At 34.1% G+C, this 21,786-nt stretch overlaps 2 protein-coding genes across 2 annotated transcripts; one reads left to right on the top strand and one right to left on the bottom strand.

Annotated features, from left to right (window-relative positions):
* The first annotated feature begins 10,985 nt into the window (after window positions 1-10,985).
* On the top strand, window positions 10,986-13,398 carry LOC118059005 (transcription factor bHLH84). Its single transcript, XM_035071830.2, has 5 exons — window positions 10,986-11,582; window positions 11,720-11,983; window positions 12,074-12,139; window positions 12,236-12,301; window positions 12,440-13,398. Exons 1-5 carry the CDS (start codon window positions 10,986-10,988, stop codon window positions 12,530-12,532), a joined length of 1,086 nt encoding a protein of 361 aa, XP_034927721.1. The 3' UTR covers window positions 12,533-13,398.
* Window positions 13,399-13,833: 435 nt separating this feature from the next.
* On the bottom strand, window positions 13,834-20,653 carry LOC118059106 (vacuolar-sorting receptor 3). Its single transcript, XM_035071933.2, has 12 exons — window positions 20,013-20,653; window positions 18,450-19,142; window positions 18,242-18,330; window positions 18,030-18,099; window positions 17,860-17,943; window positions 17,520-17,596; window positions 17,353-17,434; window positions 16,504-16,586; window positions 16,357-16,423; window positions 15,303-15,431; window positions 15,104-15,213; window positions 13,834-14,315 (listed from the first exon to the last, which is right to left on the bottom strand). The coding sequence occupies exons 1-12, from the start codon at window positions 20,320-20,322 to the stop codon at window positions 14,217-14,219; spliced, it is 1,893 nt and encodes a 630-aa protein (XP_034927824.1). The 5' UTR covers window positions 20,323-20,653; the 3' UTR covers window positions 13,834-14,216.
* Window positions 20,654-21,786: the final 1,133 nt, after the last annotated feature.

Raw genomic sequence — 21,786 nt, 5'->3', positions numbered from 1 at the left:
ATTTGGTTAAATATTTTTTGTATAAGATTTGATTATAAAATTACTTAAAAAGACATATATCTATAATAGATGCTATCTTACTTTATTATAAGAACAATCAATTATTTGCCCCTTGTGTTTGGTGCACACAATAATCTTGCCCTTGTCTTTTTAACTTATAGACAGATTGGCATCAAAATTAATAAAATTTTGGTTAATTAGCTCAAACTAATAATGCTACTAGAAAGGATAAAATTGCATCTTTTAAGGATATATAACGAGACCAAGGAAAAGCTCCCATGGCATACTTCCTTTTCTCTTCAACATCCCAGTGTTGGGCAACTCATACGCCCTAATCAATGGCAGTAATTTGGAAACAGAGGAGAAGGGAGCAGAGGAGACAAGCTAACGGGAATTTGGTGCAGGTAGAAGCCTCGTTTGACAGAAGAAAGGGCAGAAAAAAGGGTTGAGAAAGTTTTGTGTTAATTACAGTGTTAATGAAAGAGAGGAGAACACGGAAAAGCAATTGTAAATTGCTTTTCAAAAACTGAGGTTCAACCTAAGTTTTTAAGTGGGATCCATATGAAATAAAACCATGGTTCAATTTAACTAAATATTTTAATATTACTTTTATTTTTATCCGCAGCCGTAGTCATAGTGCCAAACGGGCACTAAATAGTTTAAACTGTTAAGGGTTGGCTTAAGCAGCAAACCAAATATCACAAAATTAGGTTTAAGCAAACATTGAAGGATTCGAAAGCACGGGTCAAGTTCCCCAATCCATTGACCTTACAAAAAGAAAGCACGGGAAAACAAGTAGTATAAATCGTACTTGCATTTTTATTAAGTTTTATATATTTTTTTAAAATTTTTAAATTTATTCTAAAATTATTTAAAAACAGACTTATTTTATATTTTTGTTAATGTACCTCTAATTAAATACATTTTCATCCCTTGTATCACTCTAATCAGACATAGCTTAATTACTTATAATGATATTTATTTATCAAGTTTTGAAAAGGAAACTTTACAAAAGAATATCTTTCTTTATTGATTTTTATTCTTTTCTAGAAATTTCGATGTTTAATAGGGATGCATCTCGACATCCATAGGTCCATGCTCAAATTTCATTTAGAAAATGATTGTCTCTTGACAAGAAAAACAAAACATGGACTTGAAATTTCAACAATTTCAAATCCGGACATTTCTCGAGATTTCATATTTTCTTGTGTTGGTCTTCCAATCATGAATTCTATCCTTACGCAAGCATTTAAATTTTAATATTCTATCGTTACATGAGCTAGTTTATGAAGAAGAGACTATCATTCAAAACTGTAGAGAAAGATTAAGCCCAGTTTGCCACAGCACCAAAACTTCTAAATTAGTCCATGTACCGGTTTGAAAATATAATAATAATTATTTTTTAAAATATTTTTTATTTAAAAAAAATATTAAAATAATATATATTTTTTTAAAAAATATTTTTAATATTAATATATCAAAACAATCTAAAAACATAAAAAAATTATTTATAAATAAAAAAAATCAAATTTTTGAGTAAAACAGTTTCAACCGTGTTCCCAAACACCTTCTAAAAAGGTATATGTAAATGTGATAATTGTTATTTTTTAAAATATTTTTTGTTAAGAAATACATTAATATATATATTTTTTATTTTTTAAAAATTATTTTTAACATCATCACATAAAAAAATATAAAGATATTAAAAAATAACTTAAAAAAATAATAATTCAAATTTTATTCAAACAAGTTAGAAACATATTCTAATGGCCATCAAAGTCCCACAAGGTACCATTTCCCACCAACTAGACAGCCCTGAATATAACATAATTAAATTCAAGGAAGCATATATTGCCATTCAAAAATGTTTATTAATAAGGGTTTTTTTTTTTTTTTTAAATAATGATACCTCCACATGCCTGAGATTTTGTAGCTGGGAGACAGCCTTAAGCGAGTTTCCAGATGGCTTTTCGAGTCAATAAATTGAAGCCACTCTTTCAACTCTAATGCGGCAAATAGTTTCAATTATCATTATCTCTTTCCTATTCAACATGATTCCTTTTGAACTCGGTGGTTGATGTGACCAGTCTAGTTGTTATCTTATTTACAATCGAAAAAAAAAAACTAAATATCTCTATTTCAATAATATTAATTTATCTTTCCTCATGAAATAATATTAATCTGCCAGCTGCAAAATTTCAGAAAGAAATATAAAAAATTAAAATAAGTGAAAATAAAATAAAATGGAGATAGCCTGGCCCAAGACAAGTCAGAAAATGGGTATCTGATTGTGAACACGACATTCCAAACTAAGCAAATTAACATCCTAATTGCAACTTTACAATATACATTAGTATGATCTGAAAAAATACATTCTTACTAAATTTTTTGGTGTTGATATATCGAGTTTGATATAATCAATTGAATTATTACAAGTTTATCTAAATTTTATTAAATTAATATTGTTTTTTTTGTTTAATTTAAAATTCAATATAAATTAAATTTTAAATTATGAATTTTTTAGGTGAATTGCTACACCGGATCACTTTTAACGATTATCGCATTATCAATATTATTATTATTATTTCTTGGATGGACTAAAATTCTAAGCATTTAGCTTTTTTTTTTTTTTTTTTTTGCTAGAGGGATATATTGATCACAAATCCAATCACAAAGATTATATATTTTCCACCCACATATTTAATTAGAAAGAAAACAATCAAATGTAGCATCCTTTCTTTTTAAAGATATGACAGGCTCAAATAAATGATCAATGGGATGAAGCAGCAGCAGCAGCTGCTGCTGCTTTTTGTCTTTGGAGGGTGCATTTATTATATTTATTTAGGTTTGCTTTTAATTCTTAAGTTTAAACACTGAATGTCATTGTCGCTTAAAAAGTGCAGTGCGCTAAGTGTAAGGTATATTTTTCACATGAACAATTATAAGTATACAGCGCATTACGGAATATACTGAAAATCCAAAATTTCAATAAAGCAACGATGAAGCGGTGTGGAAAGATAATTAATAAGATTTTCATAATAATACCGGTATAATTTTGTAAATTGTTCTCACGGAATCATTACATAAAAACTAATATCTAAAGCTCCAAGATACCATCAAGTTATATATATAAGCATTTTAGGCTCCATTTGTTAATTTCACATAAAATATGTTTTTGTAAGATATTTGTTTTATTTTTAATATCTGAATTCATGTTTAGGGAACTTGGTTAGTAAAAAAATATATTTTACGATCAGAGAAAATGTAAACTATAACAATAAAAATACAATTTACGTTCTCAAGATATTAAAATATTTTATTATAAGACAATCTTTGTGTTTTAATTATGAATTCCATAACCAAATAATTATTGCACTTTTCTTTTAAACACTTATATATATATATATATATATATCAAACACAAAACAATATTAACATAACTAAACATTAAAAGATAACATACATTATGAGAAAATCCTTGGATTTAGAAATAGAAAGGGGAGGGGTACTGACCTTTGCAGAATCTGAAGGAAGCATGGTGATATTGAATGCAATTCAATTATTATGACAAAATGGTGAGCTTGCATTCTTATATAAGCATAATATATATTCTGTCTTTGTTGCAATAAATTCATTATCAAGGGAAAAAATCATTATTATTCAACTCCTAGACAGCACGAAGGAGCAACACTGAACTATTCTTCTCTCTATTCCTAAAAGAAAAGAAAAAGGACAACAGAGCTGGTTAGAATCAATGAAGTCATATAATCTTGTCCATCTGCTTTTCTGTCATGCAATTTTTTTTTTTTTTTGTTGTTGTTGTTCATGATTGAATACATTGGTGAGAGTGAGACATACTAGATTTGCTTGGGGTTATTATTATTGTTGTTGAATGTGAAGAGAGAGGAGCCGGTCGAGATATTATCGTTTTGTATTCATAAATATATCAAATCTAGATTTGATTTGTTAACACCTTAAAAAGAAAACGAAGAAAAGATATATGAGAAAAAATATAGCAGAACAACGGAGATGAAAGGGCAGCTACATTACCAACGACAGCTAGTGTTTTTTTTTTTTTTTTTTACTTGTTTTCAAGATTAGGGCTACTACTTCTTGCTTAGTTTGCAATGTTATTGACAAAAATGGCACAATGTAACTGACATGTAAAGCGTCAGATAGTGTTTCTGATACTTAATCTTCATCCCTGCAATGCAGGGCAGGGATTATATACAAGAAAAGGAAAAGCTATATTAAGTAACATACAATGTAAATGGCTACTAATATATATGCTAATACGTACATAATGGAGGAATAATATTCTACTTGATCTTCTGCGTAGGGAAAATAGCATCCCATATCTCCCCTTACAGGTAGCAGATTTTCTTTCCTTCAACAGTTATCTTTGCATCCATCCTGATCGGAGGTCAGAAAGGGGCTTCATTAGCTTGCAATATTATATCTTTGAGCAGCCAAAATGGTTGTCCAATACAAATATTTGAGAGCCATAATTATATAAATTTCACGATTAATGGATGTCAATGCTTATGATTAAAGACTTCCACTCTTAATTAATGATAACAAGACAAAAATTTCGTTGGGGACGCTCGTCCAACCTTTTATATGCTCGCACGGGGAGGCCACGAGTTTTTTTTTTTTTTTTTTTAATTTTAAATTAAGAACAAGCACCAAACTTTCAGTGCCTTACGGCATCCACTAGTCACAGAATTAAGCCAGCGAATAGAAAATCTCAATATTTTATCATAGCCTATATATATATATAACAGAAATCATCACAGCCAACATTTAAAAAAAAAAAACAACAACGGGGGGGCTAACATTAGTTTAGATATAAAATAGGAATTATCACGACAGTATAAAAATAATAATAAAAAAAACTTAATAAGAGGCTACACATCCGTCTATTTTAAGTAAGGGATAATTACTAGGAAAATGCGAATAACATTGCAAGTTGTTTTTTATCTGTCTTTAACAATTCATAATTCCTTTTATTCATGCAATTTATCCCTTTTATTTTAGGGCTTCCACCCATTATTATTGAAGACGAGTGGAGATATTTCTATTGGGATTCTTGACTTGCATTAATTACTCTTGCCCTTTTACGCGCAAAGCTTAAAGGATAGAATATGTAAGTAGTGCTACTTAATATATATATTCCCTCCTCATTAGTTTTTAATGGGAGCTGTCGTTTTCTCCATTAATAAATATCATGTTTGATTACTATTTTGCACGTATTTCGTGATTATTATTTTAATTAATAGTTTTCTTTTGGTGGCGTTGCTATCCATTAACCGAAAAAAACCGAACCGAAATGAAAAACCGATTAAACCGATTGTCAAAACCATAATTTTTAACAGGTCCGGTTCGGTTTCGGTTTTGAACCAAAAACCGGAACAAACCGAACCGGATCCATTAAAAACCAAAAGTTACCCATATCTGAGGTATAAATAGTTAAATTGTAACCTAACCCTAATAATTAATGTAACCTTCCTGTCTCTCACAAAAGCAGCCGCCCCCCCCCCTCTCAATTAATTTCTAAACTTCATTTCCCGTTTCCTCTCAATTAATTTTCCAGCTTCCCAATCTTCCTCTTAATTAATTTCTAGTCTTCCTCTCCCCTCTTAATTAATTTCTATTCTTCCTTTCCCGTTTCCCAATCTTCATTTCCAGTGGGTTTGTTGAATGAGCTTTCAGTGCAAAGGTTATATTTTTCAACTTCACATACAAAAATTGATATCCAATGATCTTTGTCACTTCTTGTATCTTTTTCTTGTTTTTATCTTTCCTTCCTTTTCATTCTTAGTTGTCTTTCTTGTGGTAAGTATTTGTGGTAATGGTTGAGATCGATGGGACTAATGGCAATGGAAATCATGGAGGAATTATTTTGGATATTAAAGATAATTTTTCTTCATCTAGCTCCATCAAGAAAGTTTCTGTCTTGAATTTCTGTGCCTTTCATGCAAACTCCTTGCCATATGAAAAATCTGGATGATGGATTAGGTTTCCCGGTTTTTTACCAAAAAAACCGGATTTAACCGAACCGGTCTGGTCCGGTTTGAATCGGTTTTCGGTCCGGTTCGGTTAATATTTTACAAAATTAATGTAACTCGGTTCGGTTGGTTTTTTAAGTCTAAACCGAACCGAACCGAACCGTGAACACCCCTACTTCCAGGGAGGTTTCCTGTCTGAAAGAATATTAATTCATGGAATTTAATATTAATATATCAGAAGAAATAGAAAAGAGGGTATTGTCTCTGGTGAGATTTCCTTTTTGGGGAAGGAATTTCATTCATTTTTCCTCTTCTAGGTCATCGTAGCATAGGAAAGGCACCAATGACCGTGTGAGCCACACTCGAGACTCTTAAAATAATAATTACTAAATAATGTTCACCTAACATTATGTTATTAGGCACCATTTTTAACGTAAACAGTTTTTTTCTCAGTTATACATAATGTGAATATAAATTAAAAATGCATGCATGAAAAAAAATTTATAAATAATTTTTAATAGTAAATCTTGCCTCTTTTTCTTTTTTCTTACTATTAACAGTATTTTTTCATAAAGAGTAAAGAATAACACAAGTAAATAGCAAAAAAAAAATTATAAGAGATTAACTAATTAAGAGCTCAATTTAATAATTTATTTTATATTATTTAAGGTTTTATATTGTATACAAACAAGTTAGTAATTAGAAAACAGGGCTGATATATATATATATATATTAATAATTCTCTTTTTGAAAATTTTACTAATTAATAATATTGATCTTTAAGAGGATTTTATTTATTTATTAGTAGTTGTAGTTTCACAAAGGTTGGCAGATCTGGATGGTTGGGCCATTCCATCCCTAAATTTTGGAAACAATTACATTTTAATTCTAATATTATTAAAATTATTAATTGTACCCTTCAATCTAAAGTCTATTTTATTAGAAATACATGTTTTGCACCTTGAAATAAATTATTTTCTTATTAGCCCCCCACTCTCAATCCTAAATTTCTGGTTTTACCCCCACCTTACAATCCTTCCATGCACCTGTGATCCGTTGTAATCTTCATACTATTTTTTATTTATCTGTTGGTAGGTTTGATAAAATCAATCTTAATGTCTAGGTTTGTTTAAGGATATATATATTTTTTATTTATCGGTTGTACCTAAACCTTGGATTAGTATTGAAAATAATTTAATTAAATTTATTTGAATACATCATGTTAAAGAAGGTGGTGCACTTTTAAGATGATTTCTAAAGAAATTTAGTCTCCATTAATATATAATTAATTATAAGTTGTCAAAGAATCATCTCATCTTAAATATTTAAATTGTTAATTAAGTGATGTAAATAAGGTCGTTTGAACTTAAAACTTGAATATAATTACATTGAACTAATTTAATTTAATAGTTTAATCTATTATTCGATGAGGTCACAAAATATAATTTATATAATTCGCTAACACATCTGATCAAGTAAAAGTTTTTTGAGACTTGAAATTTACACAAACTTATACTATTTTGTGGTTAATTTTTATCAAATAGAATGAGAATAGTAAGACTTGAACTCGTCGTGACTGCCTGATCGATAAGACTCTGATACTATATTGAAAAACCATCTCAATTCAAAAATTTAATGAGATTTGTATAATTTATATAATTTACTATACTGCATTTTTCCTCTAATTTAATTTAATTGTAAAGAAAAAAAAGTAACGAAACGAGGCTGAGATCATGAATTCATGATAGAAATCGCAAAGTGCCTCTTCATGGGGTTCTTTTAATTGCCCGCGGAGGTCGTGCACCAGCTGCTGACCACCAAATAAGGCCACTTATTATATATATATATATATATATATATATATATATATATATATATTTTTTTTTTTTTAAGGGTTCCACTGATCGTAATAATTTAGAAGAGGAGTAGTATTTTCTTTGGGATTCTTGACTTGTACTACACTTAACGCGCAAAACATAGAGACCAAAATAGGCGACACCTACTCGTTAATATATAAATTAATATTATTGATAGTATTAATGGGAGCTGTCGTTTTCCCCATCAATAAACAGCATGTGGATTTATTACAACTTGATTTGATTGTTAATTTGCACGTAATTCTACAATGATTTGGCGTATCAAGAGATTTTTTTTATTTTTTTCATGCATTCCTGCTTTCTAATCCTTTTGTTTAACATACCGAGTTTATTTTATATTAAATATATATTTTTAACAATCTTACCTGCTAATTTTATGATCAATACAGTAAAATTGTGAGAATATTGTTGTAAGATATTGTCAGATCACAAATAACTTTTTTTTCGTGAATGCATTCATCAAAAGTATCAATAATTTATGTAAAATTCAATTGAAAAAAAAAACTAATATTAGCATGCAAAAGCTAAACAATATAATATATATCTTAATTAAAAAAAAAAACAGAGAAATTAAGAAAGAAAACAATATATCATGGTTGGAGAAAATCCATCATGAGACTTTCAAGTTGAGTCTCTGGAAGCTCCCAGTAGCAACCACAAAGTTATTCTCTTGGATTTATGTTGTTTTAATTTTCGACTTGCAATTACTCTCTTTTGCGAAGAACAAATGACTTTCCATATTACAATAATAAATCAAAATTGACTCCATGTATTGCTAACGTACGCTCGATGAACTTAATTTCATTCAAGTCTTAAAACCAATAAATTACTAGTTTCGACAAACAAAAAAAATCACTGAATTCGTTTAGCATTGAAAACCCTAGCTAATTTCAATCCTCTCAGACGTCTGTCCGTCGAAATCATCTCTATACCTGGGAGTGAAGTCTTTCTGTTACTCATTGTAGTGCTTGCATTATGAAGCTAAACATACATTCTTCCCTTAGTTACTACATCAATTGCATACTTAATACTTTGTAAGTATCAACGTCAGGCATTATATTAACAAAGCATAAACGTGTCTCATCCTTGGAGGCAGCGTTATTATTTGATATTTTCCCTCTAATTTAATAGTAAATTAGAGAAATATTAAACCAACGATCGAGGGCGGGGGATTATGAATAGAGCGATTGAAATCTTGAAGTGTCTCTTGATCATGGGATTCTTTTAATTGCAAGGGGTCATGCACCATATGCCAGCCAACAAGAAATGCTGCACTCTAGCTATCTCATTCTGAAGGGGTCGTGCAGGCCAGCTAAGAATCAAGAAACCAAGATTTTAAACGTTTACACCCTCATTCTATATTATAAACAGCAATTTTAAACGTAATATTCTCATTCTGCTGTGTAGAACAACATCGGTTTTACAAGAGTTTTTTCAATATTTTTGCAATGCAAAGATTTTATTCCTGTACAATTAATACTTCAGCAAAACAAGGTAACATCACCCCTACAAGAGATCGTGCAATGGCCGGCGCCAAATTTTAAAAATGTGGAGTACAAGTAATATGAAAATACTCATCGAAGCTTCCTCTGAGCTTTCTTTTGAGAATGCTCGATTTACGCGTTCCATAAAGCGTAAGGATCGCCGGATTCTGAGGTAGCTCTAGGACTTTGGGATATGGCATTAAGGACCTTGGTTTTTCTTCATTACTCACACGGTGATCATTAGTTCAAAGTGAAACGTATTCACTACAAATATAATATAGTAACGATTTATATGGTCTTTGTAGAAATATGGAAATTTTTTGGGTTTTGTTCCCAGTCTTTGTTAATGTTATTTTCTTATCTCGCAGCTCATGGGGTGTGGACTCTCGTTATTATTTTTTTTCTTACACAACATGGCTCTGCAATCTGCAGAATGTGCTTACAATTAAAAGTAATTTTCTACTTTGGAAATTACAAACGGGATGCTAGCATTAATGTCTTTGACTTGGAAACCACGCATGCAAAACCATACAGGTAAAGAATCAGTTCGCTGCTTTGAATGCCGGAATTTGTTACTCTATATATACTGACCTAGCTAGAAGACTTGTGCGAATTCAAAGCAGACAACTTGACACAAAAAATACAGAAGGTTAAAATTAATAAATCCCAGTACCATGTTACAATCAGAAGGATCAACAACATCATGTACATATATATTGCCTTAAGTACGTAGTATATCGACGTCCTAAGTTGATATCGCATCATGTAAAGTTAGAACATTTAAACAAGCCCCACAGAAATGAAATGATCAAGGAAATCTTGTTTGCATTTGTTGACAGACTGATGTCATGTTTAAGAGTTGATTAAGATTGGGTTCTTAATAGAGAGAAACAGATTCTAAGTTCAAGGAACACTTGGTAGCTAGAACGGAGGAGACAGAGAATCCATTAAACCGATATATTGTCCGGTTCCAATTAGTTTTGATCAGAATGTCAAGTCTCATGATCCCTCCACGACATCTAGCCGTCCTTTATCCATGTCCTTTTCATCCTCTTTAACAAAATTCTTTTTGTATTATCATATTCAACAAGAACCTCCCACGTCTATCTATCGCCAGGTGTGATTCTCTTTATTCATCCTCTACCAAATCTCACCTTTTCTCAACCTGCATCCTAAAATAATTATACAGTTATCCTAAACAGAAACACAGTTAAGTCCCTTAAACAACTTTTTAAGGCTTACAATCATTCTCTTCATGTGTCTTTTAAGTTTAAGATTAGGGTGTTAATGAAGGGTTGCTGAATATTTTAGTTCCATCATTGCTTGATTTAGGTCCTACAGATGAGCTATACTTGGCCCCCATTACGGGCTGGTTCCAAATGGTTACAGAGAATTGAGACCCTTTCATATACTAATAATTTATAATAAAGAATTCAGGTATGGTTACACAAGTGAAGTCAATGTTTGTCTCAACATTCTTTATTGCTGCTGGGTATAAATATGCCATCGTAATCTTGTTTCCTTTCAAGCACCGTGCTAATCTAGCTTCTAACAGTTCATTCAAAAACACAAAAGACCCTTTCTCTATTAGGCTACCAAAAAAACAAGAAAAAGAGATGGAGTCTATTGGATCTATGGCTGAGGGAGAGTGGAGTTCTCTTGGTGGAATGTACACTAGTGAGGAGGCTGATTTCATGGCACAGTTGCTTGGTAACTGTCCTTCTAACCAGGTTGATTCAAGTTCAAACTTTGGAGTTCCATCTAGTTTCTGGCCTAACCACGAACCAACAACGGACATGGAAGGGGCTAATGAATGTTCATTTCATTCTTTGGATTTTGCTAATATTAATTTGCACCATTTTTCACAAGGGAGTAGTAGTTATAGTGGTGGTAGTGGCTTTCTTTTTCCCAACACAAGCCAAGATAGCTACTACATGAGTGATTCTCATCCAATTTTGGCTAACAATAATAGCTCAATGTCAATGGATTTTTGCATGGGAGACTCATATCTCGTTGAAGGCGATGACTGCTCAAACCAAGAAATGAGCAATAGCAATGAGGAGCCTGGTGGAAACCAGACTGTAGCTGCTCTTCCTGAAAACGATTTTCGGGCCAAGAGAGAACCAGAGATGCCAGCTTCTGAACTAACCCTGAAAGACAAAAGCAGCAACCCACCTCAGAGTTCTAAGAAAAGATCACGAAATTCAGGAGATGTAAGTACAATAACCAGCATTTACCTTCGTAGAATCTGCTACATTTTCACTGGATGGAGTTCTATTTTCTGCTGTAGAGCATATAGAAAAGGTTTTGGTTTTCAAGGCACTGTCTTATTTTGATTCTAATGATTTAGGCTCAAAAGAACAAGAGGAATGCAAGTTCAAAGAAGAGCCAGAAGGTTGCCTCTACTAGCAACAATGATGAAGGAAGTAATGCTGGCCTTAATGGGCCTGCCTCAAGCGGTTGCTGCTCAGAGGATGAATCCAATGCCTCTCATGAGCTCAATAGAGGAGCGAGTTCAAGTTTGAGCTCGAAAGGGACTTCAACTCTCAACTCAAGTGGCAAAACAAGAGCCAGCAGGGGGGCAGCCACTGATCCCCAGAGTCTCTATGCAAGGGTGACTACCCCTTCCAATGCTTTTGCACAGCATTTCAATTACTAGATTTGAAGAAACAGTGGTTGATAAATCTTCCTTTGTGTCTTGCAGAAAAGAAGAGAGAGAATAAATGAGAGGCTGAGAATTCTACAAAACCTTGTCCCCAACGGAACAAAGGTATGAAGTACATCTCACGGCATCATCTCTGTATATTATCAATCAATAAATTTTGTGATCTGCAAAATTCTCAAGATTGGTTTACTGATATGGCAGGTTGACATTAGCACAATGCTTGAAGAAGCTGTCCAGTATGTGAAGTTTTTGCAACTCCAAATTAAGGTCAGAACAAATTAACATCCTTCTTTATAAGAAAAACTATACATCTAATGGTGCTTGTTTTAAATTTGCTGATATTTTGACATGAAACAGATTTTCTGATACATTTTTTTTGTCATTTTCTTGTTTTAAATCCCGCAGCTGCTAAGCTCTGAGGACTTGTGGATGTATGCGCCTATAGCTTACAACGGGATGGACATCGGTCTTGATCATCTGAAGGTTACCGCACCATGACGATAGAAGAAGTTAAAGAGGAGGGTGGTGCTTTTGATTATATCTGTTAATAGATGAGATTAAAATAAAGTCATTGCCACTTTGTAATGGTTTTATTCTGTATTGAGTATAGATAAGGTCCTCCTATAAAATTAATTCACGAGGAGTGATCGTCGTGAAAAATTCTTTCATGTAGACAGCTTGACACGATGGACATTATTCGAGCAGAGTCTACACTTGAATATAAAAGTTCGTTCATAAGAATATACATGAACTTGGTTATCCAACAGTCATTAATTTTCAGTTGGTGGCTTAGCTTTTTATTAATATCTAAACAAACCAAAGAATTTGCTGATCTGTGTTTGCTTATTTGTCAGTACATATGGCTACATTCAACTGATGTTTTTATCTTCCTTGGAGATGACAAACAAGGATTTTGCATATAATAAAGGAACGTGCATTCTTTTTTATACAACCATAAGGAATTTCCTTCGAAAATCTGCAGGAAATAATATTTTCGATGGCTAACTGTGTTAACTGTTAAGCTCTCAGCTCAATAGAAGAGGCTCAAGGTGAACAGACCAGAGATTAGGAGCCTACTCTCTCTTCAGGACAAGGCAGCACTTCAACAATATAAAGGAAGTGAAATGGATAAAATCCCAATATGAATGCTGCTGGTCGTGATCAACTTCAATCAGAAAGACATTTCAAATTCTAAATGCTCCTTTTATTTTCCCCTTTCTCCCTTCTCTCTCCTCGCTAGAAATTATTCCCATCTTAGCTTTTGTTTGATTTAACGTAGCAGCTAAAGAAGGCGGCTTGCCAAATGATCCTTCTGTCAAATTCACGGGTTCGCTGACAGATTAATTTAGTTTTTTAGAAAAACATGAGTAGCTTGATTATGAGATTTGTCTACATAAACTGCAGGTGAGTTTTGATCAAGTACCCACAACGAAGTCCAGGGGCTAACAGCTACCACTTTCTGGCCAAAAATTAAGAAGCTGGTGGCCAGACCAGGCACTGCCCGTTGGGGCTTCCATCGAACGGACAAGGAGAAGTCCTGCACATCATTGAACATTGATCATCCACATCTCATATAAATAACAAGCCACCGGATAATGTTCATGGTTTCTTCTCATGTAAATAACACATAATTTCGTAGTTGCAACGTGCCATTTGCGTGACTGGAAGTAAGAAGGTAAGGGAAGGAGAAAAGATAACGAGCAGATATAAATCATCAAGTGGCAATAGCAGCTTCACCTGGCAGCCGCATTGGAACAAGGCAACAGTATTTCCAACATAAATTTGATCGTCCGTGCAAATGAAAGCGTCAAAGCTACTTAAATTTAAATAAATATAACGGCAAAAAAGATCAGCCTGTCTAAAAAGGTACGGACCAGTTACAGGGTAATCATAAATTAAGTTAAAACTACGGGACGGGAACGAAAATTCTTGGACATTACAGCCAAATCCCTTGATATCTGCCCCAAATCCAATACTTCAAGTGTAAGATTTTACAGTCCTAACAAACGAAGTACAATTTTAATCTGCACTCTTTATTGTCCATGTACATTACAGGTGTAAAATCCACGCTGAAAACCGTTGAAAGGATAAAGGGCAATCGTAGAACCACTTCAACACTGCTGTTACTAGCAACCTTCAAAAGAGGCATGCATTGTGCCAGAGGACCAGAGGACAGTTTTCTTCAAGTCCGCTCGTCATGGACATGATTTGGAACTTCTGCTTGACTGTCCAGAGGCATGTACTGCGCCATGATAGCTCTTATCTCGGAATCCATGTATGACTGCCAAAGCAAAAGAAGAAGAAAAAAAGCAAGCAACCATGTCAAACGCATCGCAAAAACAACAAGCAACCATGTCAAACGCATCGCAAAAACAACAAGCAACCATGTCAAACGCATCGCAAGTACAGCGATGAGATATGCATAGAACTTTTAAGATACATGTCAAGAGCAATCCAGACTCATATGTCAAACTCTAATTGACCTGGCTGCTTGAGGTTTTCTAACCAAAACCCAGAAGCTTCAGTCTGCCCATAGATTCGATTTCATTGGCATTGAGCATTCAGGCATAGCTAACCCATATGCAGCTATCTATCCATGGTAATGACAATTTAAACTAAATTCGCCACAAGTGGTTAACATAATTACCATACCGTGCTTTCCATCATTTCTAAAATTTCCAGCTATGCCAAAACTGGAAGGAAGTTCTAAAGAAGTGAGGTATAAACTGCTTCACAAGAGATCCTAAAAACAGTAGTAGATGGCCCAACTAAAGCAGTGTATTGGAAAGAAACTTTGCAGATAATCCTATTCTTCTTCATTTTTGCATAAATAGTTGGTCTAGCCTTCCTGGGGCTTAAAACAAACAACACTAGGTTGCTAGCCCACAATATTACCATTGCTTCAGATAGTGGATCTAAAAAGTTGAATAGAGATTTTTACTATAGAGAGACCAACACTATTCTTAATGTTTGTGTAATAGACAGATGCCTGAAGTGAGCAAAAAGCAAGGTAAAACTTAACCAAAGTTATGGTTTTAAAAAGGAAAAAATGATGGGCACCATGCTTACCCTCAATCTATATTTGTAGATAAGATATCCTCCGCCACCAGCCATCACCAGGCCTAACAAAATGACCCAAACTGCAGCCCATGCTGATCTCACTTCAGTGCCGCTCTTACCTGATATTGATCATGGGGGGGGGGGGGGCATCAAAACAAGGACCACATTATCACTTAAACAAACAAAGGAGGTACACTTTCTAACTCACTTATGCAGGTATCATGGTCTCTGATATACAGAAGATCCCCACTACAAGAGCATTCATAGCTTCCCCAAGTATTTTTGCAGCTACATGCAGAGCACTGACAGGCTTTTCTCTCTTGACACTCATCAACATCTGTACAGTCAAACATAAGTAGAAGAAACAAAATATTAAGCAGCAGCATTGGAAACATCCAGATTTCTCTGGCAGGAATTCAGTTTCAGCTGTAGTCGAGGAGAAAACCCAAAAAAATTTTGACTTGGCAAGAGGTGGATACTCAAAATATTGTTATAAGCAAATCAGTATAACTAGAGCATCCTGATGGCCTAAGCACAGATAAATTTTAGAAATTAAAACATTTGATTTATCCCATAAAAGGTTATTTATAAGCATGACCTCGCCACTTGGGGTAGCATAGATGTACTAAATTGAATGCAAGGGATTTAGACAACTGCAGCTTAGATTTGACCTGCGTGGAATTGTGCCTGAGAAATCATGCATGAATCAACAATAACCAACCCACAAGGGCAAGTACTAGGTGCACCTGGATAACCAATAACCAATAACCAAGTAGTACCACGAGGGAAGAGAGAAAAGGCCTAACATTGGAAGTGGACAGAATGAAATGACAATCTCTAACTTCAAAGCAGTATGAAAAGAGTCAACAAGGATCAATCAAGTGCCTGTTGAAGCAAGGTGGAAGAGCTGAGTTTGTCATGTAGCATTTGTGGAGACAAGGGGACAGCTGGAGCTAGTTCTGAATGTGTAAAGTAGGACCTTTTGTTGGTAGGGCTTTAATCACAATGGTGCAAGGGTGGGGATGAGACAGTGACTCGATCTTTTTGTATATGGCTGTATGTCCTCAAAACCTAACAATTATGCTCTATTTCTCAGCTAAACATGACCTGTTGTTCAGTTTGTGATTTACACCTCAGGCACCATAACATTCTCAGTAGACTCAATTTGCATGCATTGTCATTAAATTTCCTTTCAAAATGAATCAAGTTCTCCATCCTGATAAAAGCACACTATAAAGGAAGATAATGGAGGAATATCTTACCTACACAACTTTTCACACCATCACCTTTAAATCCTGGAGGACACTGGCATTTACCACCATCAACATCCTGTCCACAGTAAAAGTTAGAAAGTGGAATGAATAAATTTACTGGAGAATAACAAGTTGAGAAACATGATGATCACTAACCAGACAAGCAGAGAAGGTGTGTCCATCTCGAGATTCATGCCAACAGCCTCCATTATTTATCTTGCACCTCCCAGATCCACTCACTGCAAAACAATGTAGTCACTTTAAAGCATTGCACATTTTAAGATGTTGGTACAAAAGTATAACAAAAAGATTAAATTAGAAAATAAGATAAGTTGCCTCTTATGATGTGTGCAAACACATCTAATACTAACATCTGAGAGTCAAACGTCAAGTATGAATCCTCAAAGGGTACAGTTAATATTGGACCATGATCAACAAAGTAAGATCCCCCAAACCTTGGGTCAGAATACACCAGCTGTAAAGCTAGATAGCTTAGGCAGTAAATCTATTGCTGTTGAGTCCAGAACCTAGGATCAAATCCTACTTTGAGTTATTTGCAAGGGATGGCTAGAACAGCTATTGGAAACCATGCTCCCCCACCCACTCCACTGCAGCCCAAAACAATTAAAATGAAAGAAAACCAACTCACACATTTGATTCCAGTTGACTAGGTTTGGAACTTTCCTGCCCAGTCAACCCACCTTCCACCTGCAAACCCTTATACAACACATGTTGTCTCTCGAGTATAGAACAGATTCATGTGCCATCCATGGAACTAAATTTTCTTTATGGCACAGTCTTGCAATTATACTGAATATGAATATAATCAGTACTGCAGGTATTTTCTTTTTCTAATAAAAGCCCACAATTGTCCATAAAATAATTTCTTTCAGACATTTATTTATAATCATCGGCAGGACATCCAGGCTTTGCTGAAATGAATGAACAGCTAAATTATTACATTTTTCATAAGTTTATGCTGATTTAAATAAAGGATAAACTCACCTTCACAGTGGCTGTAACCATCTCCTTTGAACTGCACACCATCGACAAGAGGGCACTCACATACTCTCCCACGAAATGTGTCCTGCGTTGATAAAAGCAATTATCTAAAGGACCTTAAGAGATCAAAAGCCAGAGAGCAGCGTCTCGCAGCAAGTTTTAATTCATACCCTGCAGGCTGTGATGTTGGCTGTTTTATCTTGCCAGCAACCCCCATTATTGTCCAAGCACTCATTGGTCTCCACATCTGCATCAACAAGATTCCCCGATCATGAACTACTTAAGAGCACACAAGTCACCCAAGGCAGCCAGTACTAGATGTTAGTCTCAGCAAGTCAGGGTATCCAACCAGCGATCTAAAATGTAATATAGTTCGAGGCCTAGCATGTTTTCACTGGCCGCTCACAACACCAAGCACACAAATCCACTTAGTCAGGGCTGTCCATCATTTCATCAGATGATGGCCTCAGAACAAAGGGCAATCATGATAAATAGCATAAGTAAACTTACCACCACTCAAACAAACTTCTGGCTCTGTTGTCTCCTCAAAACCAGAGCAGATGGCCTTTAGAACAGCACCTTTCTCCAACTTTCCTGTAAGCACATGTTTTTTAAAAAGAAAAATAAATAAATACCCAAATGTAACTTTTCATCCATTATACAAGCTGGCAATAGCAGACCTCGATATTGACGATTGTTGACAACAAGGGTGGGCAATATGGTTACATCACCCCTCGATCCTTTTCCAACCTACATGAAAGTCTTTGTCAAGCAGCTATACATGGTTGAACTGATATCAGAGATTACTATGATTGCAGACAAGCACAAGCATCCAAACTTGCAGATTTAAAGTGTTGTGTTAAACTGAAGAATAAGAATAACAGACAATTACCTGGGCATTTTGCTCTTCTTTCAGAACAGGATTGTCAGAGTCAGCATCTGGGTTTCCCATACACTTATCAATCTTCTTAGCATCGAGCCCTGCAGCAATGACAAGTGACAAGCATGGAACATTCAACACATTCAAAACTCTTGTTTTTCCCATTTTCTAGTGTGATTGATAGCATACTTAAAATAAGAAGAAGTTATGAAATATTTACCAAGAGATTTGATGACAGCATCAGCACATTCTTTGTTGTACCTTTTCTCTTTCATGGGACATCTGATTTGAAAATCAGTTACATAATTCCACCACACCCAAGGTTTTTTGGTCTCATTTGAAACTTTAAAAACACATAGTTGTCTTAAATTTTCAACAACAACATCTTTCCCATCATAACCTGAGCTGAAGTCTTGTTCAGGATCAGGAGCACAATATCTTCCATGATTTATGCACTGTGACTTGCACTGCCTGCTCAAGGTGAATGCTTGAGGACAGTACCAGGTAATGTAGTGGGGTGTAAACTGAGTGTAACCACCTTTCTCGAGGATCTGTGCTGCGCCCCTAAAATCCTTCACGAATTCCATCAACATATCACACTTAACCCCACATTCATCATTGCTGTTGGTCCATAGTTCATACTCCACACGATCATCCGGGTGTGGAACAGCTTCTCTCCAATCAAGATTCACATTGACCATATCCCCGTTGCTAAGTGCTTTCTTTAAAGTTTCACCAAAACTTTTCTCAATAAGAGCAGATGGTATTGTTATGTTCTCAATGTATTTTGCAGATGAAACATCCTCTTCAGGTGTGTCCATGGTTATTAATGCTTCCTCCATGTCATCCGCAACAAGCACTGCAGAAGCCCCAACCTTCTGGGCATTCCAGACCTTCAAAGCAAAGAAGCAATCTGAAAAGCAATCAAATGAACCGATTATAGATTTAGCACAAGAACTATGTTGGTAATCTCAGAGGAATGTAGTTCAACAGGAGGAAGTCCCAAATCCAACAAAACCCACATCTCAATGAATGCTGATTCCTTAACAGCATATTCATCATAAATAGCTTTAATACCATGGGACAATTAATCTGCAACATCTTTAGACTTTTGTAGCTTGTTCTGGAACCCCCCCCCCCCAAGTAAATAATCAAAACATTCAAAACAATACAATAATTCCCAACACAATGGTACCAGGAGCCCGTTGGTATGCTGTGCAAAATGCCTAAAAGGAGCTAAAATAAAATCAATCCGGTGCCATCTATCATCCAAAAAACAAACCAATCAGATAAGAATTTTCTTAGAACGGCAGTATAGTTACCTCACACACTGATTAAAAAGAACTAAAATTTCAGCAAGTTGATCTGAAACAAACGGAAACCTCCTTGAACCTCTCTATACTTGATAAAGGTAGCTAAAATAAGCAAATGATCCCAATCAAACATGGGGCGCCTTCTCAACAACCTAAAGAAGAAAACCCTCAAATAAACCAAAAACAAAAGGAGGGTAGCTCCCCAATCAACCACAAACGACCCAAAACATCAGAACAACAGTCAAATTAAGCAATAAATAAATAAGAAAGAAAAAGACACAAGTTGATAAAAATAACAAAAGGACACCTCACAATCAACCAAAACCAAACAAAAACACCACAAATCTTACAAAAACCAATCAAATTAACCTAAAAAAAGAAAAGGTGTCTCTCCAATCAAGCTAACCTAGACCAGCCACACACAAGGAAAAAAAAAACAAATTGTCCAAAAACATCAAAAGGGTACATACCTCCACGATCCACCAAAACAAAAGTGGGTAAAGCACCAGGCTTCGACTGAAACGAAATCCCAAACTCGTCAAACTCTTTGCAACCCTTCTTATTATCTTTTGGATAAACAACAGCACCTGCCATACTACCTCCATATTGTGGTATCCCGAAATTCCCAATTGCACTATCATAAGTACCCTTTATTTTATCTGGTGATGTGACCCTCAAGCTGTTTTTTTCAACAACAAACCTAGCTATAGAGCTTGGTACTATCAAAGAAGTTAACAAAAACCCTAAAAAGAGACTCAAAGATAGTCTCTTTAGCACCATTTTTTATTAAAAGGTTGGGAATTTTTAGGTGGGTTTTGCTTGTTTTGATCTATAAATGGAGCTGAATGAAAGAAGTTTGGGTCTTTGAATGCATACAAAAAAAAATTAAGGTGGGTTTTATTTATTTATTCTTTTGGGTTTTGTAAGAAATGAAAAGGAAATCTAAAAAAGTTTGGGTTGGTTTAGTTGTTGGGTTTATTGTCGACAAAGAGAAAGGAAGAATCATAGAAGTAGTTACTGTTGATGCGTGCGAGTGGGTTTTGTTTTGTTTCTTCGTTTTTGCTGTGTATGTGTTTCGTTTATTAGAGTAAAACTTTTTGTATTTGCCGATAACATCAACATCTATGATTTATGATACCAAATGTGATAAGATATGATGATGTTTTTCATCATCGAATTATGTTAAAAATAAAAATAGAGCCGAAATAAACGTGTAAGATATTTGTGAAATAATGAAATATTTATTTATTTTTTAGTTCTACTAGTCAAATAATAAATTTGTTCTAATCCACGTGTATCAAAACTTTTTTCGATCGAATATTTGGGAGTTCATTTAAATATAGATACTTGATGCATGTTTTTTTATATGACATGTTTTTATTTATTCGGTTTGAATTCTATATGGAATATAAGAATTTTACTTATTTAATACATCAATTAACAATCAAGTTTCATTCTTTTTTTAATAAAATAAGATATATTCAAACTATTTTATAGGTAGATTAATATGAAGTTTTTTTCTCCTGAAGATCTTAAAATGCATCCTTTAATATTAAATTAATTAGAATAATTTCCCTTTCGTTTGTTACAAGTCATCATTAAAAAAAAAAAAACTCCTTAACTTCCTGCCTATCCCTTAGAATTAAGTGTCTTGGTATTTAAGTTAAACAATCAAGATTACAAGATCCAAGTCTCACAGCTAGTATAATCTTACCACCTTAGTCAACAATTCACACGGGCAACTAGCGCTCAATTAGGTTAAAATCCATTTAGAAATGGAATTAATTACGATCCTGGTCACATAAAAAATAAAAAGGGTGTTTTTATATTTATGGATGCGAAAAAAAAATGTTGGATAAATAAATTTCCTCTTTTGAACATGCAAAAATGATAGACGTTACTCCTTTATGCTCCTTTGGATCTTTCAAGAGCTCGTCCTAAATGTTTTGAGACAGATACTTGGATATGATTGGCACGAATTTAATTTTATATGTTTTTAGAAGTTTATCTTATAAATTTCTAGATAACAGTTAGCCCTTTGGGTCGGTTCCATTTTAGTACTAACCAAATGTTTTGGGAGAACTATATATGGTTCTCTCTTGTAAGATAGTGTAAAAATGAAGTGTTTTTTTTTAAATAATTATGCGTGTTCGGGTCAGTTTTCGTATGTTTAATTAATTTTTCAAGATCCCAAAAAGTTTTAAAAAATAAATTTAAAATTAACCAATTACACTATATTCTTTA

This window comes from Populus alba, chromosome 9, assembly GCF_005239225.2.
Source record: "Populus alba chromosome 9, ASM523922v2, whole genome shotgun sequence".
Lineage (NCBI taxonomy): Eukaryota > Viridiplantae > Streptophyta > Magnoliopsida > Malpighiales > Salicaceae > Populus > Populus alba.
This window is presented reverse-complemented; position numbering and strand designations above follow the sequence as displayed.

Coding starts and splice junctions, on each gene's coding strand:
- LOC118059005 (XM_035071830.2), top strand. CDS start 10,986: ATGGAGTCTATTGGATCTATGGCTGAGGGAGAGTGGAGTTCTCTTGGT. Junction 11,583..11,719: donor GATCACGAAATTCAGGAGAT/GTAAGTACAATA, acceptor CTAATGATTTAG/GCTCAAAAGAACAAGAGGAA. Junction 12,302..12,439: donor TTTTGCAACTCCAAATTAAG/GTCAGAACAAAT, acceptor TAAATCCCGCAG/CTGCTAAGCTCTGAGGACTT.
- LOC118059106 (XM_035071933.2), bottom strand. CDS start 20,322: ATGGTGCTAAAGAGACTATCTTTGAGTCTCTTTTTAGGGTTTTTGTTA. Junction 17,944..18,029: donor CAACAATCGTCAATATCGAG/GTCTGCTATTGC, acceptor ATGTGCTTACAG/GAAAGTTGGAGAAAGGTGCT. Junction 16,587..17,352: donor TGGTTACAGCCACTGTGAAG/GTGAGTTTATCC, acceptor ATTGTTTTGCAG/TGAGTGGATCTGGGAGGTGC.